Source organism: Otolemur garnettii, unplaced genomic scaffold (genome assembly GCF_000181295.1).
Source record: "Otolemur garnettii isolate 467f Iridium unplaced genomic scaffold, OtoGar3 scaffold00089, whole genome shotgun sequence".
Lineage (NCBI taxonomy): Eukaryota > Metazoa > Chordata > Mammalia > Primates > Galagidae > Otolemur > Otolemur garnettii.
Genome location: NW_003852484.1, coordinates 4,299,768 through 4,319,945, shown reverse-complemented (window position 1 = coordinate 4,319,945; position 20,178 = coordinate 4,299,768). Strand labels below are relative to the sequence as shown.

General features: G+C 38.0%; 1 protein-coding gene and 2 pseudogenes across 1 annotated transcript in view; 2 read left to right on the top strand and 1 right to left on the bottom strand.

Annotated features, from left to right (window-relative positions):
- The window catches only part of POLQ (DNA polymerase theta), a 128,460-nt gene extending 108,570 nt beyond the window's left edge, over positions 1-19,890 (bottom strand). Inside the window, 7 exon segments of the mRNA XM_003795084.1 lie at positions 2,016-2,163; positions 6,829-7,048; positions 10,426-10,534; positions 12,348-12,504; positions 14,078-14,208; positions 18,693-18,872; positions 19,710-19,890. Coding sequence (XP_003795132.1) covers positions 2,016-2,163; positions 6,829-7,048; positions 10,426-10,534; positions 12,348-12,504; positions 14,078-14,208; positions 18,693-18,872; positions 19,710-19,890 — 1,126 coding nt within the window.
- Positions 2,773-2,882, top strand: LOC111727000 (annotated as a pseudogene).
- LOC100960387 lies at positions 15,698-16,347 on the top strand (annotated as a pseudogene).
- Positions 19,891-20,178: the final 288 nt, after the last annotated feature.

Here is a 20,178-nt window from a genome sequence, read left to right as displayed (position 1 = left end):
GCCAAGCCTATCTTGACATTTTCAAACCAAACTCTTAAAATTGGCAAGTCATCATTTGGTGGCATTCAATTCACCAGCTGTAGAACCTCCTTTTTCCTTGTCCTATAAGTTGTCAAATAATGATTTTACTTTGATCAAATCATATTAGCACCTATAGGTATGCCTTTTATACAGCAAACCTGAACCCACATAAAAGTTGCACTTGCAGATTAAAAATTATTTTAAAAAGTGCAAAGTTTCTGCACCTGTTAGCACAGCTGAAGCAAAAGCTGCATGAATTTCCTTCTTTTTTTTGTTTATAAGAGTCGTTATGCTAGATTCATTTTAAAATGGCAAATAATAGCAGCTGCAGACCTAAATCTACAGCACACACCAAGCAATGCAACCTCTTCTCTGCTCCTTGGGAACACTTCTAGCATCACCGGTGACACTTCTCATGGTTCCCATCATGTTACTCCAGGTTTACAATATTGTACTAAACACGATAAAAATATGAAAGAACCACAAAAGACCACTTTTTACTGCAATAACAATTTACTAGCAAGATGGGATGCTCAAGGGAAGATAATCATTGGCATCGCTCAGCATTTCAGTGGATACTCATAACACATAAGTCACCGCAATAGCGACAGGAGAGATGGCTATGAAATTAATACAGTAGGACAATATGTACTACAGTTAAATTTGATACAGTTGTGATTTAATATGGCCTCATTTACACTTGTTTACATTTCTCTCAACCGAGAAAGGTACCATGTCTGTGTTTGTGTGCATAAGTTTTAATAAATGCTAACTTTTTTTGTTGTTGAGACAGAGTCTTACTATGTCACCCTGGGTAGACTGCTGTGACATCACAACTCACTGCAACCTCCAACTCTTGGGTTCAAACAATTCTCTTGCCTCAGCCTCTCAAGTTGCTGGGACTGCAGGAGCCCGCCACAACACCCAGCTATTTTTTGTTGCAGTTGTCATTGTTGTTTAGCAAGCCTGGGCCAGGTTTGAAACCGCCACCCTAGGTGTATGCTGGTGCCAAACCACTGCGCTACGGGTGCTGAGCCATGAATGTTAACTTTTTATAATAGATTTTTGTGTATTTTATGGTAGTAAATGATAAAATAGACCAGCAGCTACATATATTTTATGTACTACTGACATACCTTTTCCTTTTTTTAAGCTCTATTGGGCTTGACCTTACTTTTACTTCTAGGCTATGTAGTTCATCTGTGAGTTTTTCTTTTTTTTTTAGAGACAGAGTCTCACTTTTGTTGCCCTCGGTAGAATGCTGTGGCATCTCAGCTCACAGCAACCTCCAGCTTTTGGGCTTAGGCAATTCTCTTGCCTCAGCCTCCCGAGTAGCTGGGACTGTAGGTGCCTGCCATAACACTTAGCTATTATTTTGTTGCAGTTTGGCCAGGGCCTGGTTCAAACCCCACCACGCTCAGTATATGGGGCCAGCACCTTACTCACTGAGTCACAAGTAAGTATTTCAAATTGTCACAAATCTTTGTAATATTCCCATATATATATATATATATATGTATTAAAAATAATCCACACATATAAATGGATCCACACAGTACAAACATATTTGTGTGTATATGTACATATATGTGTGTATATGTCTAGTATGACTCTTTTTAGTCACATATTCCTGTGGAAATGAAAGATATGGCCACTCTTCCCAGGAAAATATGTATTTGTAAAGTTTTGCATACAACTTGGGGATTCCAAAGATCAAACTCTTGAAGTCCACAGATCCCAGACAAAGAAGCTTAGTATACACTGGTATAAACCCAGTATGCCAAAAGTATGACGCTGATTAGCCTGAGTGTGTATGTGTACACACTTTCCATAATAAGGACAGGATAGAATTTGATTCACAAAAGCACAGTTTTACAAAAAGAGGGCAGGCAGTAGCAATGATGAAAGAGAGCTGTTTTGCTAATATAACCACTAACACTACTTTTAAGCCAATATACTAAGTATGGAGGCTTTCGTTTCCATCTGTAACTCACCCTGAGCTTGATGGTGTAGATTATAAAACTCTCGGGCAATGGTATCTGCCAGCTTCTCACACCATTTCTTTGATGGACAAAAAAGTAATACTGAATGGTTATCACAAATGGTCTCATAACATAAATTAACAACATGGTCCTCGTCGCCCTAAAAAAGAAAGAGAAATAATCACTCTAGTCGTACTTTCAAAACATTTTCACATCAGTTTAAAATCACTCATTTTTCTTTGAGGGGAAGATTTTTCTACTCAAAGGTATAATAAAAATCAGTTACAAAGTCAGTAACAAAACTAAGAAAAAAACAAAAGAAGAAGAAAAAATAAACCCCTTTATGGTGCAAGGTGAGAAAGAAATATTTATTATTCATTAACTAATATTTATTGAGCTCAGTAAATGACCCTCAGGCAATGGGGTTACAATGGTGCCCGTAGCTCAGTGGGAAGGGCACCAGCCACATACACCAAAGTTGGCAGGTTCAAATCCAGCCTGGGCCTGCTAAACAACAATGACAACTACAACAAAAAAATAGCCAGGTGTTGTGGAAGGCGCCTGTAGTCCCAGCTACTTGGGAGGCTGAGGCAAGAGAATAGCTTAAGCCCAAAAGTTGGAGGTTGCTGTAAGCTGTGATGCCACAGCACTCTACGAGGGCAACATAGTGAGACTCTGTCTCAAAAAAAAAAAAAAAAAGTCAAGGTCCTATTAGTCAGGGGTTAGACTCATTAAAGTACAGATAATTCTTTATTTACAGCATAGACTTGTGTTGTATGAAAGGAGAGAAGGACAAGGATGGAAGAGGCTCGGGCCTGACAACACACATACAGTTAAGGCATTGCCACCTACTACTACAGTGTTAGACTTATGATTTTTCAACCTTACCACACAAGAGAAAAACACAATTAAATTCAAGAAAAGGTATGGGGGGATGAGGGAGAGGACTCAGTAAGCTCACACCTAATGAGTACAATGTAGGGGTATATGGCACTCCTCCTGGGTGAAGAACTCTACTACAACTCGGCCATTACTTAACAAATGCAAACAATGTAACCTAATGGTTACATTAATGTACTCTTATATTAATCTGAAATAAAAATAATAAAAGATTTTTCAACTTTACAATGATGCAAAAACCCATATGCATTCAGTAGATATTGTACTTCATGGACTGATGCAACCATCCTGTTTTTCTCTTTCAGTATAGTAATCAATAAATTACATGAAATATTCAACATTAAGCTATAAAACAGAAGTTCCATTAGATGATTCTGCCCAACTGTAAGCTAACATTAACTATTCTGAGCATACTTAAGGTAGGCTCTAAGCTAAATTATGATGTTTCGTTGGTTAGGGATAATAAATGCATTTTTTTTATTTACAATATTTTCACCTTACAATGGGTTTATTGGAACATAACACCAATATAAGTCAAGGAGCATTTGTACTAAACAAATAAACGTAAAACACAATCATAAGAGGTATTATAAAATAGAGTTTTACAATGTTTTGAGGACTCATATTTGACAGAAAAAAACCTGAAAGAAAGTTAACTCTGAGAAAATAATTTAGCTGAGATGTGAAGGGAAGACATTGGCTCAATGACTAGAAGTATGTCAATGTAACAGAATTAATTTCTCCATCCATCCACTCATGAAACAAATATTTAACTATGTTTTAGATATTGTTCTAGGAACTATGGAAGGAGCAGAAAACAAAGCAGAAAAGAAAGCTCTGCCCTCATAATATTTCCTTTCCAGTTGAGAAGCGATAGATAATAACAAAAACAAGATAAATAAAACATGTATGTTCAGTTTGGAAAAGTGCTAAGGCAAAAAATTAAACAGGGAAAAGAAATAGAGACCACATGAGGGAGGACACTGTAATCTAGATAAGATGACCAGAGAAGGTCTAAACAAAGGACGCGTTAGTAAGAATCCAAAGGTCAAGAGTAAACTACACTGATACTGCAGCGGAAAGCATTCCTGGATTACTAGAAATCTGGACATCCAGATACTAGAAACACAACAGACTCCACCAAGAGGCATCAGACTAGTCAAAGTTAACATGAAAAAGGAACTCCTGAAAACCATAAGGTGAAAGTATCAGGTAACGTGCAAAGGAAAACACATCAAACTAACTGCAGATTTCTCAACTGAGACTTTATAAGCCAGAAGGGACTGGGGCCCTCTTCTCAGTCTTTTCAAACAGAATAATGACCAGCCTGTATCCTGCAAAACTAAGTTTTTAATATGAAGGAGAAATACTGACTTTTCTAAAAAAAAAACAAACACTGATGGAATCTGTCAAGACCAGGCCTGCCCTGAAGGAAGTATTCAGAGCTGCATTATACATAGATCAACACAATAAACACCCACCAGTATAAAACCACCCAAAAGCTAAAGGTCAGAGTCCAGACATCACTATGGCTCAAGAGTTAACACAAAGCAATAAAGTTCTACTCAATAGGATGAAAAGAATCCACTTCACTCATTAATTCTTGCAATAAATATGAATGGTTTGAATTCCCCACTCAAGAGACATAGGCTGGATGAATGGATAAAAAACACAAGCAAGTATCTACTGTTTCCAGGAAACACATCTAACCCACAAAGACTCATTCAGACCCAAGGTGAAGAGATGGAAAACAATATTCTGGGCAAATGGAAACCAAAAGAGAGCAGGTATAGCCATTCCTTTATCAAATAACATACACTTCAAATCAACAAAAGTAAAGAAAGACAAGATGGACACTATATAACGGTAAAGGGAACAATTCAACAAGAAGATATACTAACCTTAAATATTTATGCACTTTGCACAGGCACACCCAGATTCATAAAGCAGGCCCCTTGATCTAAGCAAAATGCTAAGCAGCAGCACTGTAATAGCCAGGGTCTCAAACACCCCCCTGACAAAACAGGAAAGATCCTCCAAACAGAAAATAAGCAAAGAAACAATGAACTTAAACAAACTCTAGAACAAATGGGCCTAAAAGACATTTACAGAATGTAATTTACCCAAAAATCACAAATACACGTTCTTCTCATAAGCTCATGGAACATTCTCTAAGACTGACTGCATTCTAGACCAAAAAACATGACTCAATAAATTAAAAATAAAAAATAAAAATTATACCACATATCTCCTCAGACCACAGCAGAATAAAATTAGAAATTAACATACCAGGTGTGGTGGCTCACACCTATAATCCCAGCACTTGGGAGGCTGAAATAGGTAGACTGCCTGAGCTCACAGGTTCAAGACCAGCCTTGAACCACAGGTTCAAGAGCAAGAGCAAGACTATGTCTCTAAAAAATAGCTCGGTGTTGTGGCAGGTGCCTGTAGTCCCAGCTACTTGGGAGACTGAGGCAAGAGAATCACTTAAGCTCAGGAGTTTGAGGTTGCTGTGAAATATAATGCCACAGCACTCTACCAACAGCAATAGAGTGAAGGTCTGTCTTAAAAAAACAAAAAACAAAAAACAAAACAACTATAATGAGGTATCACCTAACTGCAGTGAAAATGGCTTTGATACAAAAGTACCTAAACCACAAATGCTGGCATGCATGCAGAAATAAAACACTTTCACACTGCTGCAGGGACTGCAAACTAAGTACAACCTCTATAAAAATTAGTACAGAAATAGGTCAAAGAACTAATAGTCTACCATTTGATCCAGAAAACCCACTACTGGGCATTTACCCAAGGAAAAAGATATACTATTAAGGCTCAGCACCCATAGCACAGTGGTTACAGCGTCAGCCATATACACCAAGGCTGGCAGGTTCGAACCTGGCGCAGGTCTGCTAAACAACAATGACAACTGCAACAAAAAATAGCCAGGTGTTGTGGTGGGCACCTGTAGTCCCAGCTACTTGGGAGGCTGAGGCAAGAGAATCTCTTGGGCCCATGAGTTTGAGGTTGCTGTGAGCTGTAACACTACAGTACTCTACCTAGGGCAACATAGTAAGACAGTCTCAAAAAAAAACCTTCCACCTGAATGTTTACAGCAGCAAAATTCACAATTACAGAGAAGTGGAAATAACCCAAGTACCCATCAATACATGAGCGGACTAATAAAAAAATGTGGTACATGTATATGTATACCATAGTGTATTACTCAGCCATAAAAAAAAATAATAATAAACTTATACCGTTTGTAATAAACTAGATGAAAGTGGAGACCATCCTCCTAAGTGAATTACCACAGGAATGGAAAAACTAAAATTGGAACTAGCACATGTGTACATATAGTAGTAAAATTCAATGGAAATCAACCAGGTAGGTGGGGGAATGGAGGGTGGATAAGTTCACACTTAACAGGTACTACAGGGCAGCGTCTGTGGCTCAGTGAGTAGGGCACCAGACCCATATACCGAGGGTGGTGGGTTCAAACCCAGCCCCGGCTAAACTGCAACAAAAAATAGCCAGGCGTTGTGGTGGACACCTGTAGTCCCAGCTACTCAGGAGGCTGAGGCAGGAGAATCATCTAAGCCCAGGAGTTAGAGGTTGCTGTGAGCTGTAATGCCACAGTACTCTACCAAGGGCAATAAAGTAAGACTCTGTCTCTTAAAAAAAAAAAAAAAAAAAAAAGCAGGTACTACACACTATCTGGAGGATGGACACAATTATAATCTTGATTCAAATTGTACTAAAGTAATGCATGTCACAGAATGTACTAACATAGTATTTTGAAATAAAAAATAATAATAAAATAAATACCCAATCCAAAGAAAAAGAAAAAATTGTTAACAACTTGCTTGAAGATACAATCGAACACAAAGATACTGATAGTAATGATGTAAAAATATTGATTTACCTTCACTTGTAGAATGGGTTGGAATTCCCTCACAAGCTTCATTGAAGAGTCATATAGGGAATTTCCAATTTTTACTGACTCCAAAAGTGGTACAGGACGAAAATTGGTATGGTAGAGTTCAGCATTCAACCAAGAAGCCACAAGGTCCAAATTAGGAAGGGTAGCACTCATGCCAACAATTTGAACAGCATTAGTCAGAGGACTGGCTAAATCTGACTGGCTATGAAAAACAAATAAAAACGATATTAAAAGATATACAATAAATTAACAAGTAGTGCTGCTAACAATAGTCTTGGTCATGTGCTTTGGTACACACATGCATACATTTCTTTAGGGTATATACCTAGAAATAAAATGAGTGAGTCACAGATTAGAGTGTCACAGACTATCTCCAATTTTAATAGGTAATGCCACAATCTGTGTGTCCTATTGTTTCACAATCTTCTCACCACTTGGTGTTGTCAATCTTTTTAATATTTTTAATATTAGTCATTATGGACCATGTATAGTAAGATCTCTCTGAAGATATTATTTACATTTCCCTGATTACTAATGAGATTAAGCACCATTTCATGTTTACGGACCATGTGGATAACCTCTTGCAGAAGCTTGTTCAAGACTCTTGCCCACTGACAATTAAGTTCACCAACTCATCCTAGAAAAATTGCTACACACCTCATTGCTGATTGTCACCACAGCCAACTTCACCAGCTATGACCCGACACCAGCACCTACTCTACACTGCAAAGCAATTTTGGAACTTCTTTTCTGGAATGACCATCAGAGCTGTCATCATCTGACTATATTGGATATTTGTATTTTTGTTATTATTTATAAAAATTTTTTAATGTTCAAGATAACAACTTTCCTCTTTAATTTTCACTCCATTTTTATCATTTCTTTCCTTGTACTCACTGCAGCAGTATTTTACTATCTTTTTCTAGTGAGATGGATAATTAAATAATTGATTTTTAGACTCTCTTCCTTAATAATACATACATTTAAACTATCAATTTCCCTTTATAAACAACTTTAGCTACATTTCAGAAGTTCTATTAACAGGTATTTTTATTATATTTTCAGTTCAAACTAATTTCTAATTTCTACTGTAATTACTTTGACCTAAAAAATGTGTCAAATGTATTTCCTAATTTCTGAACATGTAAGCATTTTCTAGGCATGCTTTTACTATACTTACTTACAGCTTAATTCTGCTATTGTCATAGAATATAACTTAAGTGAGCTCAATCCTTTAAAATATGTTAATACTTGCTTTATGGCTCGGGATATGGTAAACTTTATAATAAATGTTCTATGTGTAACTGAAAGAACATGTACTCTAGGCTTGGAGCCCAAAGCTCAGTGGTTAGGGCACTAGCCACATAACACAGAGGCTGGCGGGTTTGAACCCAGCCTGGGCCTCCTAAACAACAAGGATAACTACAACAAAAAATAGTCAGGCATTGTAACAGGTACCTATAGTCCCAGCTGCTTGGTAGGCTGAGGGAAGAGAATTGCTTAGGCCCAAGAGTTTGAGGTTACTGTGAGCTATGATGCTACGGCACTCTTCTGAGGACAATATACTGGGACTCTGTCTCAAAAAAATAAAGGAAGAATGTATACTCTGCTATATTTTAGTAATTGTTCTACATACATCCATTAGGTCAAATTTATTGATTATATTAGTCATATCATCTATATGCCTGACCATTTGGAATATAGATGGAGAGAGAGACATATTCAAATCTCCCTAAAGTGGAAAGAACCTATCGAGTACCCAGTACGATGAATGAAAACAGACCAACACCAACACACATCAATATGAAATTTCACAACTCTAAGGAAAAGAGGAGCGCCTAAAAAGTCCCAGAGAGAATGAAAACATTTATACAAAGAATGAAGGATCCCTTGATAGCAAGAGGGAAAGGAAGTAACACAACTCTGAAGGAAAAGTATTTTCAATCTTGATATTTATACCTGGACTATCTATGAAATACCTATAAGGCGTTTTCAGACATGCAAGCTCTCAAAAAATTTATACCCACAATAGTGCATTCACTGAAATAAAGTGTAACTTCCCGGAAGATATCCCCACCAAAATGAGAAAGTAAATCAGGAGAAATAAATGTGATCCAAAAAAAAGTGACTCAAGCAAAAAGCAATAGAAATGAATGATGATGATAAAGGAAGAGGCCAAGGTGGGAGGATCACTTAAGGCCAGGAGTTCAAGACCAGCGTGGGCAGCATAGCAAGGACCTGTCTCTATAAACAAGCAAGCAAGCAAGCAAACAAACAAGCAGAATAATCCCAAGATGGTTGCAGCCCAGTGTATATATATAGATTAACCATCTATTCAGATTGGAACTCAGAAGGCTTTAGGAGCAACATTCCAGCAACTGTGCTGGAATATACGGGGTGGAGACTGATGTAACTGAGGAAGAGGCTAGGGATAAATTAGTAGTAAGTATCTAGAAAACCAAACCATCAATCAAAAAGGATATTTATTAATTTCAGAAAAAACAAAAAGAAAAATAAAAGTCACTATAGTATACTACAGTTCAGTTGACAACTCTATTTATATAGTCATAACAGTGTGACACTGAATAATGATCTGAACAATACTGTAAAATAACATACAATATTTGGAGAATGTAAAGCTGAGTAGAGGATAAGGAGAGATGGTAGAGATGGGAAGAAAATTGGGTAGATGAGTAGAGACTATAAAAGAGAGCTAAATGTTCATCTTTCATAGGAAAAGTCAATATATATCTAACATTAAAAACTAAAGTAGCGGGCAGTGCCTGTGGCTCAAAGGAGTAGGGCAGCCAGTTGATATACCAGAGGTGGTGGGTTCAAACCCAGCCCTGGCCAAAAACTGCAAAAAAAAAAAAAAAAGCCTCAAGTAGCCACATTCAGAGGTAAAGCTATAAGTATTAAATATGGTAGAAAAAGCTAGAAGAATTGAAGGTAGTTACCTCTGAAAATAGGGGCTTAAGAAATATTATTTTTCAAAAATTAACTTTGAGTAAAATTATATGTATGTATAGTTGACAAATATAAAAACTACTATTTTTTAAAACTTATGAAAAGTGTTTATGCTGAAATAAAGTGGTGAACAGTCAAAATTTAAAAACGCTTATGAAGTAATTTAAAATCACTTCCAGTATTAATTATTTCTTTAGTATTTCTTTAGTTTTTTTTTTTTGGTAGAGACAGAGTCTCACTTTTTCGCCCTTGGTAGAGTGCAGTGGAGTCACAGCTCACAGCAACCTCCAACTCCTGGGCTTAGGCAATTCTTCTGCCTCAGCCTCCCAAGTAGCTGGGACTACAGGCACCTGCCACAATGCCAGGCTATTTTTTGCTGCAGTTTGCGGGCGGGGTTTGAACCCACCACCCTCAGTATATGGGGCCAGCGCCCTACTCACTGAGCCATAGGCGCCTCCCAGTATTTCTTTAATTTTATACATTAGTGCTCCTCAGTAAGAAAAGTATCGCTCCTTCTCTAATTTAACTCCTGAGTTATTTAAATCATATTCACTTTTGCAGACATTATCTCAACAATGGAAATTCGGAAACTCAGTTATTTCAGGTACTCACCAAGATGCTGATTTCTGGGTTATATAGCAAATCTTGGTCAGTAAAAGTTCCAGTAGATATCCTCGGTGAGAGTCTCCCAACATATGTAATTCATCCACAACCACCATTCCTAAAAATATTTTCCAGATACTAGGTTTTACAGAATTTCACAATTCCAAGAAGTATTTTAAAAGACTCAATAATATAGTAAGCAGCCGTCACTTTATTCGACATAAGGGGCAATTATTTTCCAAAATGTTTCAGGTATCACAAGTTGTCCTATTACAATGTATTCCAGATCTAAAAATCAATGATTAGCTTATTCAGGGCTAATTAAACTCAGGGAGAACTGCCTCTCAATACTCGGGAACTTCTAAATTGGCAGCCTTATTGAAATAAAACATACAATAAAATATCAAAGCCAGCTATGTCAGTAGTGTATTGACTTTTCTATGGAAAACAACCATATTCATGATAAAAATTTGCTTAGCTAAAACAGAATCAGGTCAAAAAGACAGAGATGATTTTAAGGGATTTTTTTTTTAATATGGCAAGCTAGTGAGTCCCCCTACTATAAAACATAAATATGATCATAATGCCCTTCCCTACATGAAGAATTGAACCAATCCATAAACTAGGAATAATGCTTAAGGATTACTGAAAGTTTACCATCAATCAATACCTTCTTTAAACATTTTCATAACATCATATTCCACATGCACTGGTGTCCCTACCACAAATTTTCCCCACAAAAACCAACCTTTCTGACAACTTACTAATGACACATAATATTGGTAAGTCATCTCCAAATTGCACCATATGATGTTATTTTCTTTTTTTTTTTTTTTTTTGCAGTTTTTGGCCGGGGCTGGGTTTGAACCTGCCACCTCTGGCATATGGGGCCCGCGCCCTACTCCTTTGAGCCACAGGCACCGCCCCCCACCACATGATGTTATTTTAACATTTATTCATTCATTAAAAAAATATTATTTATTCTACCTACAATGCACCAGGCACTGTGCTAAGTATAATAGACAGACACTTACTAAGAATCTACTATAATACTCAAGATACTTAAAATCCAACAGAATCCCAAGTAATAAGATAATTTTGTTACAAATTGTGATTTCTCTCTCTAAGCTGCATAGAACAGAGCTATGTCTCATTAATCTTTGATTCCCACCCTCCACCCCTACCCTACCATAACTTTATCATAGTGTTTTTTTTTTCTTTGGCCGGGGCTGGGTTTGAACCTGCCACCTCCGACATATGGGGCTAGTGCCCCACCCCTTTGAGCCACAGTGTTTTTAAGTTCACCAAATTCTCATTGAGTACCTGATATTCTTGCTGCTTCTGCTTCAACCTTTCTAGTCCTGCTGCTACCTCTACATAGCGGCCTTTCCTTAATGGTAAAAAAAAAAAAAAAAATGCATTAAGGTAGAAAATCTTCCTGGAGTCCTAAACTAAAATACAGTATCAGTTTCCATAGCTCTCCACCATCTCCATGTTAAATGGAAGTCTCTGGGTCCAGACATCATAGAATCAAACTATGATAATGAACACACATATACACTAACTGCAGAGATGGCCGTGAACACACATATACACTAATTGCAAAGATGGCAGATCCAGCTTCAGTATGTTTCCTTCTATTCCTGGTAAAGTTTAGACAGAAAAGAAGAGATAAGAGGTGACTGAGGGCTCAAGGATATGTTTAGTATAGTACAAAAATGCAAGGTAATGGAGTTAATGATCGCAGCAGGACACAAAACTTAACACTTATTTACACAGACTAACATTCCAGATGCCAATTCTTACTTCCAGAAATAGATGACAGGCAACAGAAAAACAACATGGGACATGTAGAAATCACAACAGCTCCTCTTCATGCCATTAAAAATAGCAATCAACACAAAGAATTAGCTTATTTCTCATTCTCTTACCTAACAGATTCATCTTATTTTCCTCTATGAGGCGATTGATCAGACCATTGGCTCTCTCAATCGTGCAGACTGCAACATCCAAGGAAGAGAAACGCCCTGTTGGAGAGGTACTGCCCATATAGCCATCCACTTTTATTCCTACTTCCTGAAACAGACTCTGAATTGAATAAAAAGGAACAACAGAGGTGAAAAAATTTGAAATTCATGAGTTATAGACTGGCTCTATCTCAGAACATAGACATAAGTATCTAAAGACATTTTATCAGATTTCTGTCAGGTGTTCCTGGCCAGGACACACTAGTTCTTCTTGGAATCATATACTAAAAATATAAAGTTTAAAATAGATAAAACTCAGTATAGAGATTTCTGTTAAGACAGAGTTAAATAAAATTCTGCCATATTAATGACAGTATTTAATAATCTAAAAAGTTCTAAGGGCTACTTATAGAAATTAAAATTGGAGAAAAACTAATCTAATAAACAGCAAGAAACTAGCAATTTTTTTAATGTTAATATTTTAAGAAACAAATTTATACTTCATGAGGAAAACAGTCTCATTCCAGTAATGACCAGTTTTTTTATGTAATGGAAGGAAAGTTTTTAAAAGTCAAATTCAGTGGGACTTTGAAGTTAATTTTTTTTTTAAGTTAAATTTTTTTTTTTTTTAAGGCAAGCGTGAAACAAAGTTTATTGAGAAAGAGAAAGGTAAGTTTACAGAGTAAGAGCAAGATACATTCCCCACAGACAGTGAACGGGTCTCCACTGCCAGGGAAAGTAGGAGTTTTAGTTTTAGTTTAACTCTTAACTAACATACCTTCTCAATAAAAGGGATCCTTTCATCATTTTGTTACTTTGGGTCTAAGTTGAGAGATGTTACCATGTAGGACCAGCTTTGTTGGCTATCTGGCCTCTGAAATAACTGTTAAAAAGATTTATAGAACCATAGAATTTTAGAGCTGTTCATGCAATATAATTTTCCTGAGAAGTTACTACGTTAACCCACAAAGTATTAAGGGTTAACATCCTCATTTTACAAATAAAAAAACTGAGGCCCAGCAGATCATGTGCCTGGCCTGAAAACATAGTGACAAAACTGGGACTAGCACCTAGAGTTTTTGAACAATCAGTACAATGATCTTTCCCTTCCAACAGCACTTTTTTTCACTGCAGAAATCAATACATTAAATTTGTTCTATTTAATCAAACACTGTATTTATGAGAATGCCTTAAAACTAAGCATCATACCATCATAAACCACTATCATTCATTTTCACAGGAGAAGAGAACAAACCACAGACCTGGAGCTTTACATCAATAATAATGGATCTTGTCCTTCACTTCCTAAATATTCCCAAGTGGTCCTCAACTAGGATGGGAGAAGCTTCCTTAAACACTCTTTCCTTTCTTTGTTTCAGTCCAGTCCTAGTATTCAGTAAAATGCTGATTCTTAATTTGCATGTGTATATGCTAATTAAAGTATTCTGTTTACTTCCTAAGGAAAAGTTTACAAACTTTTATACAATTTTCACCAATTACCCTTTTCATCTGATGGCTTTCTTCCTTACATAATTTTTTTAAAGTTTCCCTATAAATTTTTATCAGCCAACTGGTAAAGCTATATAGGATACAATAAAAGAAACTCTGTCTTCCACTTGCTTTCATAATCCTCATTTAAATGAATAAAGCAAAGCTTACCTATCATTATTTCAAACTTAGTTCAAGAAAATTACCTGGAGATAGTATTTCTTCTCTTTAGCCACAGAAACAAAGGGAAGAATAAACAAAACTTTCTTCCGCATTTCCAAAACTCGCTTCAAAATAAGTAATTCTGCAACAAGAGTCTTCCCAGCACTTGTAGGAGCTAAAACATGATTATTCCACAAGGTTATTAAAAACAAATAAGTAATATCAAGTATACTACATTAATAAATGTTCTAAGCCATATCTAGTACTACAGAGCCTAGGGCTAGACATATCATTAATGCTCCAACTAGCATTCAAAAACATTACACCAGAAATGTCCCTGACTTTTTTTTTTTTTTTTTGAGACAGAGCCTCAAGCTGTCCTCCTGAGTAGCGTGCTGTGGCATCAGAGCTCACAGCAACCTCCAACTCCTGGGTTCAAGCGAGTCTCCTGCCTCAGCCTCCCAAGTAGCTGGGACCACAGACACCCGCCACAACGCCCAGCTATTTTTTGGTTGCAGCCGTCATTGTTGTTTGGCGAGCCAGGCTGGATTCGAACCCACCACCTTAGGTGTATGTGGCTGGCACCTTAGCCACTTGAGCCACAGGCACCAAGCCAATGTCCCTGACTTTAAAACACCTGTCTGAATAGTCTCATACTAAGAATATAAACAAATCTTTATATTTATTTATACTTTCAGCAGTACATGGTGAATATTGTAGAGTACCAAGCTTAGACCTAAGATCTTTTCCTTAAAGTATCAAATGGTTAAAAGTCCTGTTTTGAGGAAGATGATAAACAATATTTTTTTTTTTTGAGACAAAGTCTCACTATGTCACCTTTGGTCGAATGCCATGGCGTCACAGCTCACAGGAACCTCAAACTCTTGGGTTTAAGGTTGCCAATTAACTCCCAAGTAGCTGGGACTACAGGCACCCGCCACAAAGCCTGGCTATTTTTTTTGTTGTAGTTGTCATTGTTGTTCAGCAGGCCCAGGCTAGGTTCGAACCTGCCAGCCCTGGTGCATGTGGCTGGCACCCTAATCACTGAGCTATGGGCACCAAGCTAATGATGATGAACAACTTTAACATATCGTGATAGAAGCTACAATGGAAGCTGAGGAAGAGGAGCTCTACAAGGGAGTTTATGGAAAGGAAATAGAACTTATGGGAAAAGGAGGAAGAAAGGAAGAAGAAAGGAATGCCAAGCATAAAAAACACCATGTGCAGAGGCCTAGAGGAAGGCCTGGCATGTGCAGATGACAGTAATTTAGTAAGCCTGGAACATAAAGTGCTCCAGGAGAGTGAAAGAGATGTGAAACTGCAACATGAAGGTTTGTAATCCCATGCGTAAGGAGTTTAGACTTCATCCGGAAAGAAATGGTGAGCAACTGATGAGTTTTATGAAAGAGAGTGACAAGACCTTGTTTGTTGGTTATAAAGATCACTTTGGCTGTAGGAACAGAGCAAAAGACCAGAGGGAAAGACAGACTAGCTACAAAGCTATTGTGAAGAAAGATGATAGTGAGTTGTAACAGGTAATGAGTCTAAGAATGGAAAGAAGTAGTAAGAATCCAAAGATACTGAGAGAGGTAACAGACACAGGAGTGGTGATTAAGTGTGAGTTGGGGATCAGTTAGAAACGACACCAAGTTTTAGGATCTAAGATGGCAACTGTGGAACCAGAAACCACCCCTACTCCTAATTCCCCACCTACAGAAGAGGAGAAAACAGAATCTAATCAGGAGGTTGCTAACCCAGAACACTATATTAAACATCTTCTACAGAACAGATGGGCACTCTGGTTTTTTAAAAATGATAAAAGCAAAACTTGGCAAGCAAACCTTCGGCTGATCTCTAAGTTTGATACTGTTGAAGACTTGGGGCTCTGTACAACCATATACAATTGTCTAGTAATTTAATGCCTGGCTGTGACTACTCACTTTTTAAGGATGATACTGAGCCTATATGGGAAGATGAGAAAAACAAACGGGGAGGATGGTTAATTACATTGAACAAACAGCAGAGACGAAGTGACCTCGATCGCTTTTGGCTAGAGACACTGCTGTGCCTTATAGGAGAATCTTTCAATGACTACAGTGATGATGTATGTGGAGCTGTTGTTAATGTTAGAGCTAAAGGTGATTAAGATAGCAATATGGACTACTGAATGTGAAAACAGAGAAGCTGTTACACATATAGGGAGGGTATAAAGGAAAGGTTAAGACTTCCTCCAAAGATAGTGACTGGTTATCAGTCCCATGCAGACACAGCTACTAAGAGCAGCTCCACCAGTAAAAATAGGTTTGTTCTTTAAGAAGACACCTTCTGGCTCGGCGCCTGTGGCTCAGGCGGCTGGGGCGCCAGCCACATACACCTAAGGTGGCGGGTTCAAATCCCCAGCCCGGGCCCGCCAAACAACGATAGCTGCAACCAAAAAAAAATGGCCAGGTGTTGTGGCAGGCACCTGTAGTCCCAGCTGCTTGGGAGGCTGAGGCAGGAGACTCGCTTGAACCCAGGAGCTGGAGGTTGCTGTGAGCGTGATGCCATGGCACTCTACCCAGGGGGATAGCTTGAGGCTTCGTCTCAAAAAAGGAAAAAAAAAAGAAGACACCTTCTGAGTATTCTCATAACAGACTGCGTCAAGCAATCAAGATTTGGGAGCTGAACCAAAGCCTCTTCAAAAGCAGAGTGGACTGCATTTAAATTTGATTTCCATCTAAATGTTGCTAAGATATAAGAGAAGTTTCATTTGCCTTTGTCTTGTTCTTCTGTTCATTTTTTTTTTTTTTTTTGAATTTTGGCTAGAGTGTCCACTATCCCAATCAAAGAATTCCAGTACACATTGTCCCCAGAATCCATAAATGTGTTCCCGGCCCACTCTGTAATAGTTTAGTAGAATTACCATTACAAACACATTTTCCCCATCCACAATATTCAAAAGACAATTTGCATTTCTATACTTTACAAGAAAAAAGTTCTGTTTATGCTCTATCGTATGCAGGAGCATATTTTGCTGGTTTGAAAGAGTATGATGCATACAATTTTCTAGCAATTTTCTGCTTCTTTTTACAGCAGTGTCTTTGCTGTACTTTTGCTGATGGCTGCTAGATTTTAATTTATTTGTTTCCCTTCTTGATAACATTAGTGATTCCGATTTCAGTTTTTCATTTGTTTTGTTTTTGTTTTTTCCTCATATAACATTGGTGAAGGATCCAGGAATATGACACAAAGGTGGAATAACATTAATTTTGTGCATTCTTTGGTAATTTTTTTGTTTTTTGTAACTACCAAGATTTGCTACAAATTTATGCATTTCATTCAAGTCAGTGATCTATGTTTGTGTGATTTCCTAAACATAATTGTGGATTATTAAAAAAATGTAACATCATAATTACAATCCTAACTAGAATTAGTATGTCTGTTTTTGTATCTTTATGCTGTATTTTAACACTCTGTATTACTTAGGTTATTTTGCTTTGGTTAAAAATGGCTCAAGTAGAAAAGCGGTCCCATTCATTTTAAGACAGCATACAAAACTGTAAATAAAATGTGTACAGTGAACTGTCTTTAAAAAAAAAAGAAAGAAATGACACCACGTTTTAATTTTAAGCATTTAAAATGGTCAGGCTATTCTACCACTGCCACTAGCTATCACAGTTAGCATTTATGAGTACTTTCTACATACCAAAAGCTGTCCTAAACTCTTCCATATATGAAATAATTTAATCTTTCCTAAGTACAACCAAGTGACACACACACTCTTTTTTTTTCTTCGTTTGCCAATCTTTTTACAGTCATGATTAATGACTGTGAAATTTTTTTTCCCATTCAAATTTCCTTTATTATTTCTTATAGCATAACTGTGTACATTAATGCAATCATGGGGTACAGTGTGCTCTTTTCAGATATATTTTGAAATACTCTCATCACACACACTCTTTTTAAATAATTTGCAAGGTTGCACAACCACAAAGTGATGCAGTTTTCAAAACTAATCATTCTAGCTCCAGAGCCTGAACTTGTAACTACTGGTTTAATTCTTTTCTGTGGTCAAATGAAAAATCTAGGTGACTCACAATTTCAGAGAAAACTGACATAAAGGAATTGCATCTTACCAACTGATTAAATTCTGAAGTCAGTGTAGTAAGCACAGGTTAAAAACTGTGTATGTCAAAGTTTGAAAACCCACACAAATGTCCTATTTATATGGGCAAAAACAAAATCTCCCATAAAGTATATTACATATGGTTTTGTATATACAACCCTGTACAAGCTTGTCACTTTATAAAATATAATGTATAATATTCATACCCTAAAAAGCAACTGAGATCAAACAAAGGACTAGCCGGTTTATATCTCCCATCCACATTCAAGTTTGTTGAGCAGAATGGCAGGCAGAATTGCTCACTATTTAAATTGTTTAATTTTTCTTGCCCCCCTCCCCAGCCCCAGCCATGTAATAGAACTTTCAAATGTGAAATATGCACATGCTGAAACTCCAATTTTCATACATATTTTAAGGCTTTCTCTATTTATAAAGCACTGCTTCATCCAACTTTTAAAAACATCACTAACTACCTCAATAAAGTATCTTTGATACCACTATTGCACTCTTATCTTAAAAATAATAGAGAAATTAGTTTGCATAAATTGCAATACCTGAATAAACTAAATTCTTTCCTTCTAGGACTTGTCCAAGCAAAAGACACTCTGCCTGCCATTGAAACATCTTTTTTACACCAAAACTGTGATATTTTTCCAGGACTGCTGTGGGAAGTCCCCAGTTTGCCAACAGCAGCTTGTCTATTTGGTCGTCAGGAACTGTTTGCTTGCATTCCCCTTTCAGGAAAAAAGAAAAAATTAATAGTTTAATTTAGATCGATGATGACTCCCACATTAAAAAATACTTCATTTGGTTCTAGTTCTAACCCATGACTTTAAAAACGCTCCACTGTGTGTTGGAATTCCTCTATGTTGGAATGAAGCTATTTAAGGCACAGCCTGACTTGAAGAAGTCTACTAGAAATAGCCCATATATAGAAAATAGTAAACTGTTATTTATTAGATACTACATGTAATATTTTTTAAAGCCCCAACAAAAAACTGTGCTACACATAATAAATAAGGAGGGTTGGAATTATTGGGGGTGGGGGGAGGGATGTGCAAGGCAGATGTGCAAGTATTCTAAAGTTAAATTGGGAAAGTTTCTATTTAAGTTTTAGTACTACCGTGACTGCAAATGAACCGTAAGTAAGGAACTAGGTCACCGTTTCCTGGACACCTAACTAATCTACGAAAGTATTACAGATTGGGGTCCGCTTGCCCCTGGACTCCCACCCCTGTGCCATATTCAAGACCAGACAAGCGGTACGTGTACGAGGATCTGTAAGGAGTACTGGGCACAACCAGAGCGGGCCACCATATAGGTGATTGGGTTTGGCCACCTAGAAAGTTATTCCCATAAAAGTAGAACCATTTGAACAATACTACCAGGTGGTCACTAAAAGCATGTCTATGTCTGAACCGAAAGTGACCTGCCGCCCCAGGGCTGAGTCACAGAGAAAGGAAGAAGCCTAGTGAGCTGTGCAAACGAGCTCCGCGTAGCGAGGACACCTCCACACACAAAGCCCAGCGAAGCTGCCCACCTCGCCAGCAGTGTCCCCGGCCTGGGAGTACCTGCAGCTGCGGGCGACTGGCGGCGTCTGCCGTTCAAGCAGCGCCCCAGGCCCGGGGGCGGGCTCAGCACGGACCCGGAAAGGAACTGGGGGCTAACACTGCTGTCACCCCCGCTTCCCGGGAACGAGTCCGAGCTGGAAGGTGAACGCCGCCGTTTCCCACCCGGACGCGGAAGATCCATTGCTAATACTTCTCGGATTTTCAGCGCATGCCACAGCCCCAGCGCCCTACCGCTCCGGAGAACCCCAGCCTCGTGACAGCTGTGGCCAGCATTTACCCGCCCGCCTTCAAACTCAGTCCTCCAGGCCCGCCCCGGAACCATAGAGTTCTCAGTGGCTAGAGTAGGCTAGGAAAAAAAAAATAAAGACCCATAGAGTCGTGGGGAAGGAGCGGCTGGCGACTGGGTGGGAAATTTCCGAACTCCAACTTCGGTTGTTGGTTAAAGCGAGAAGACCTGTGTTGGACTTAG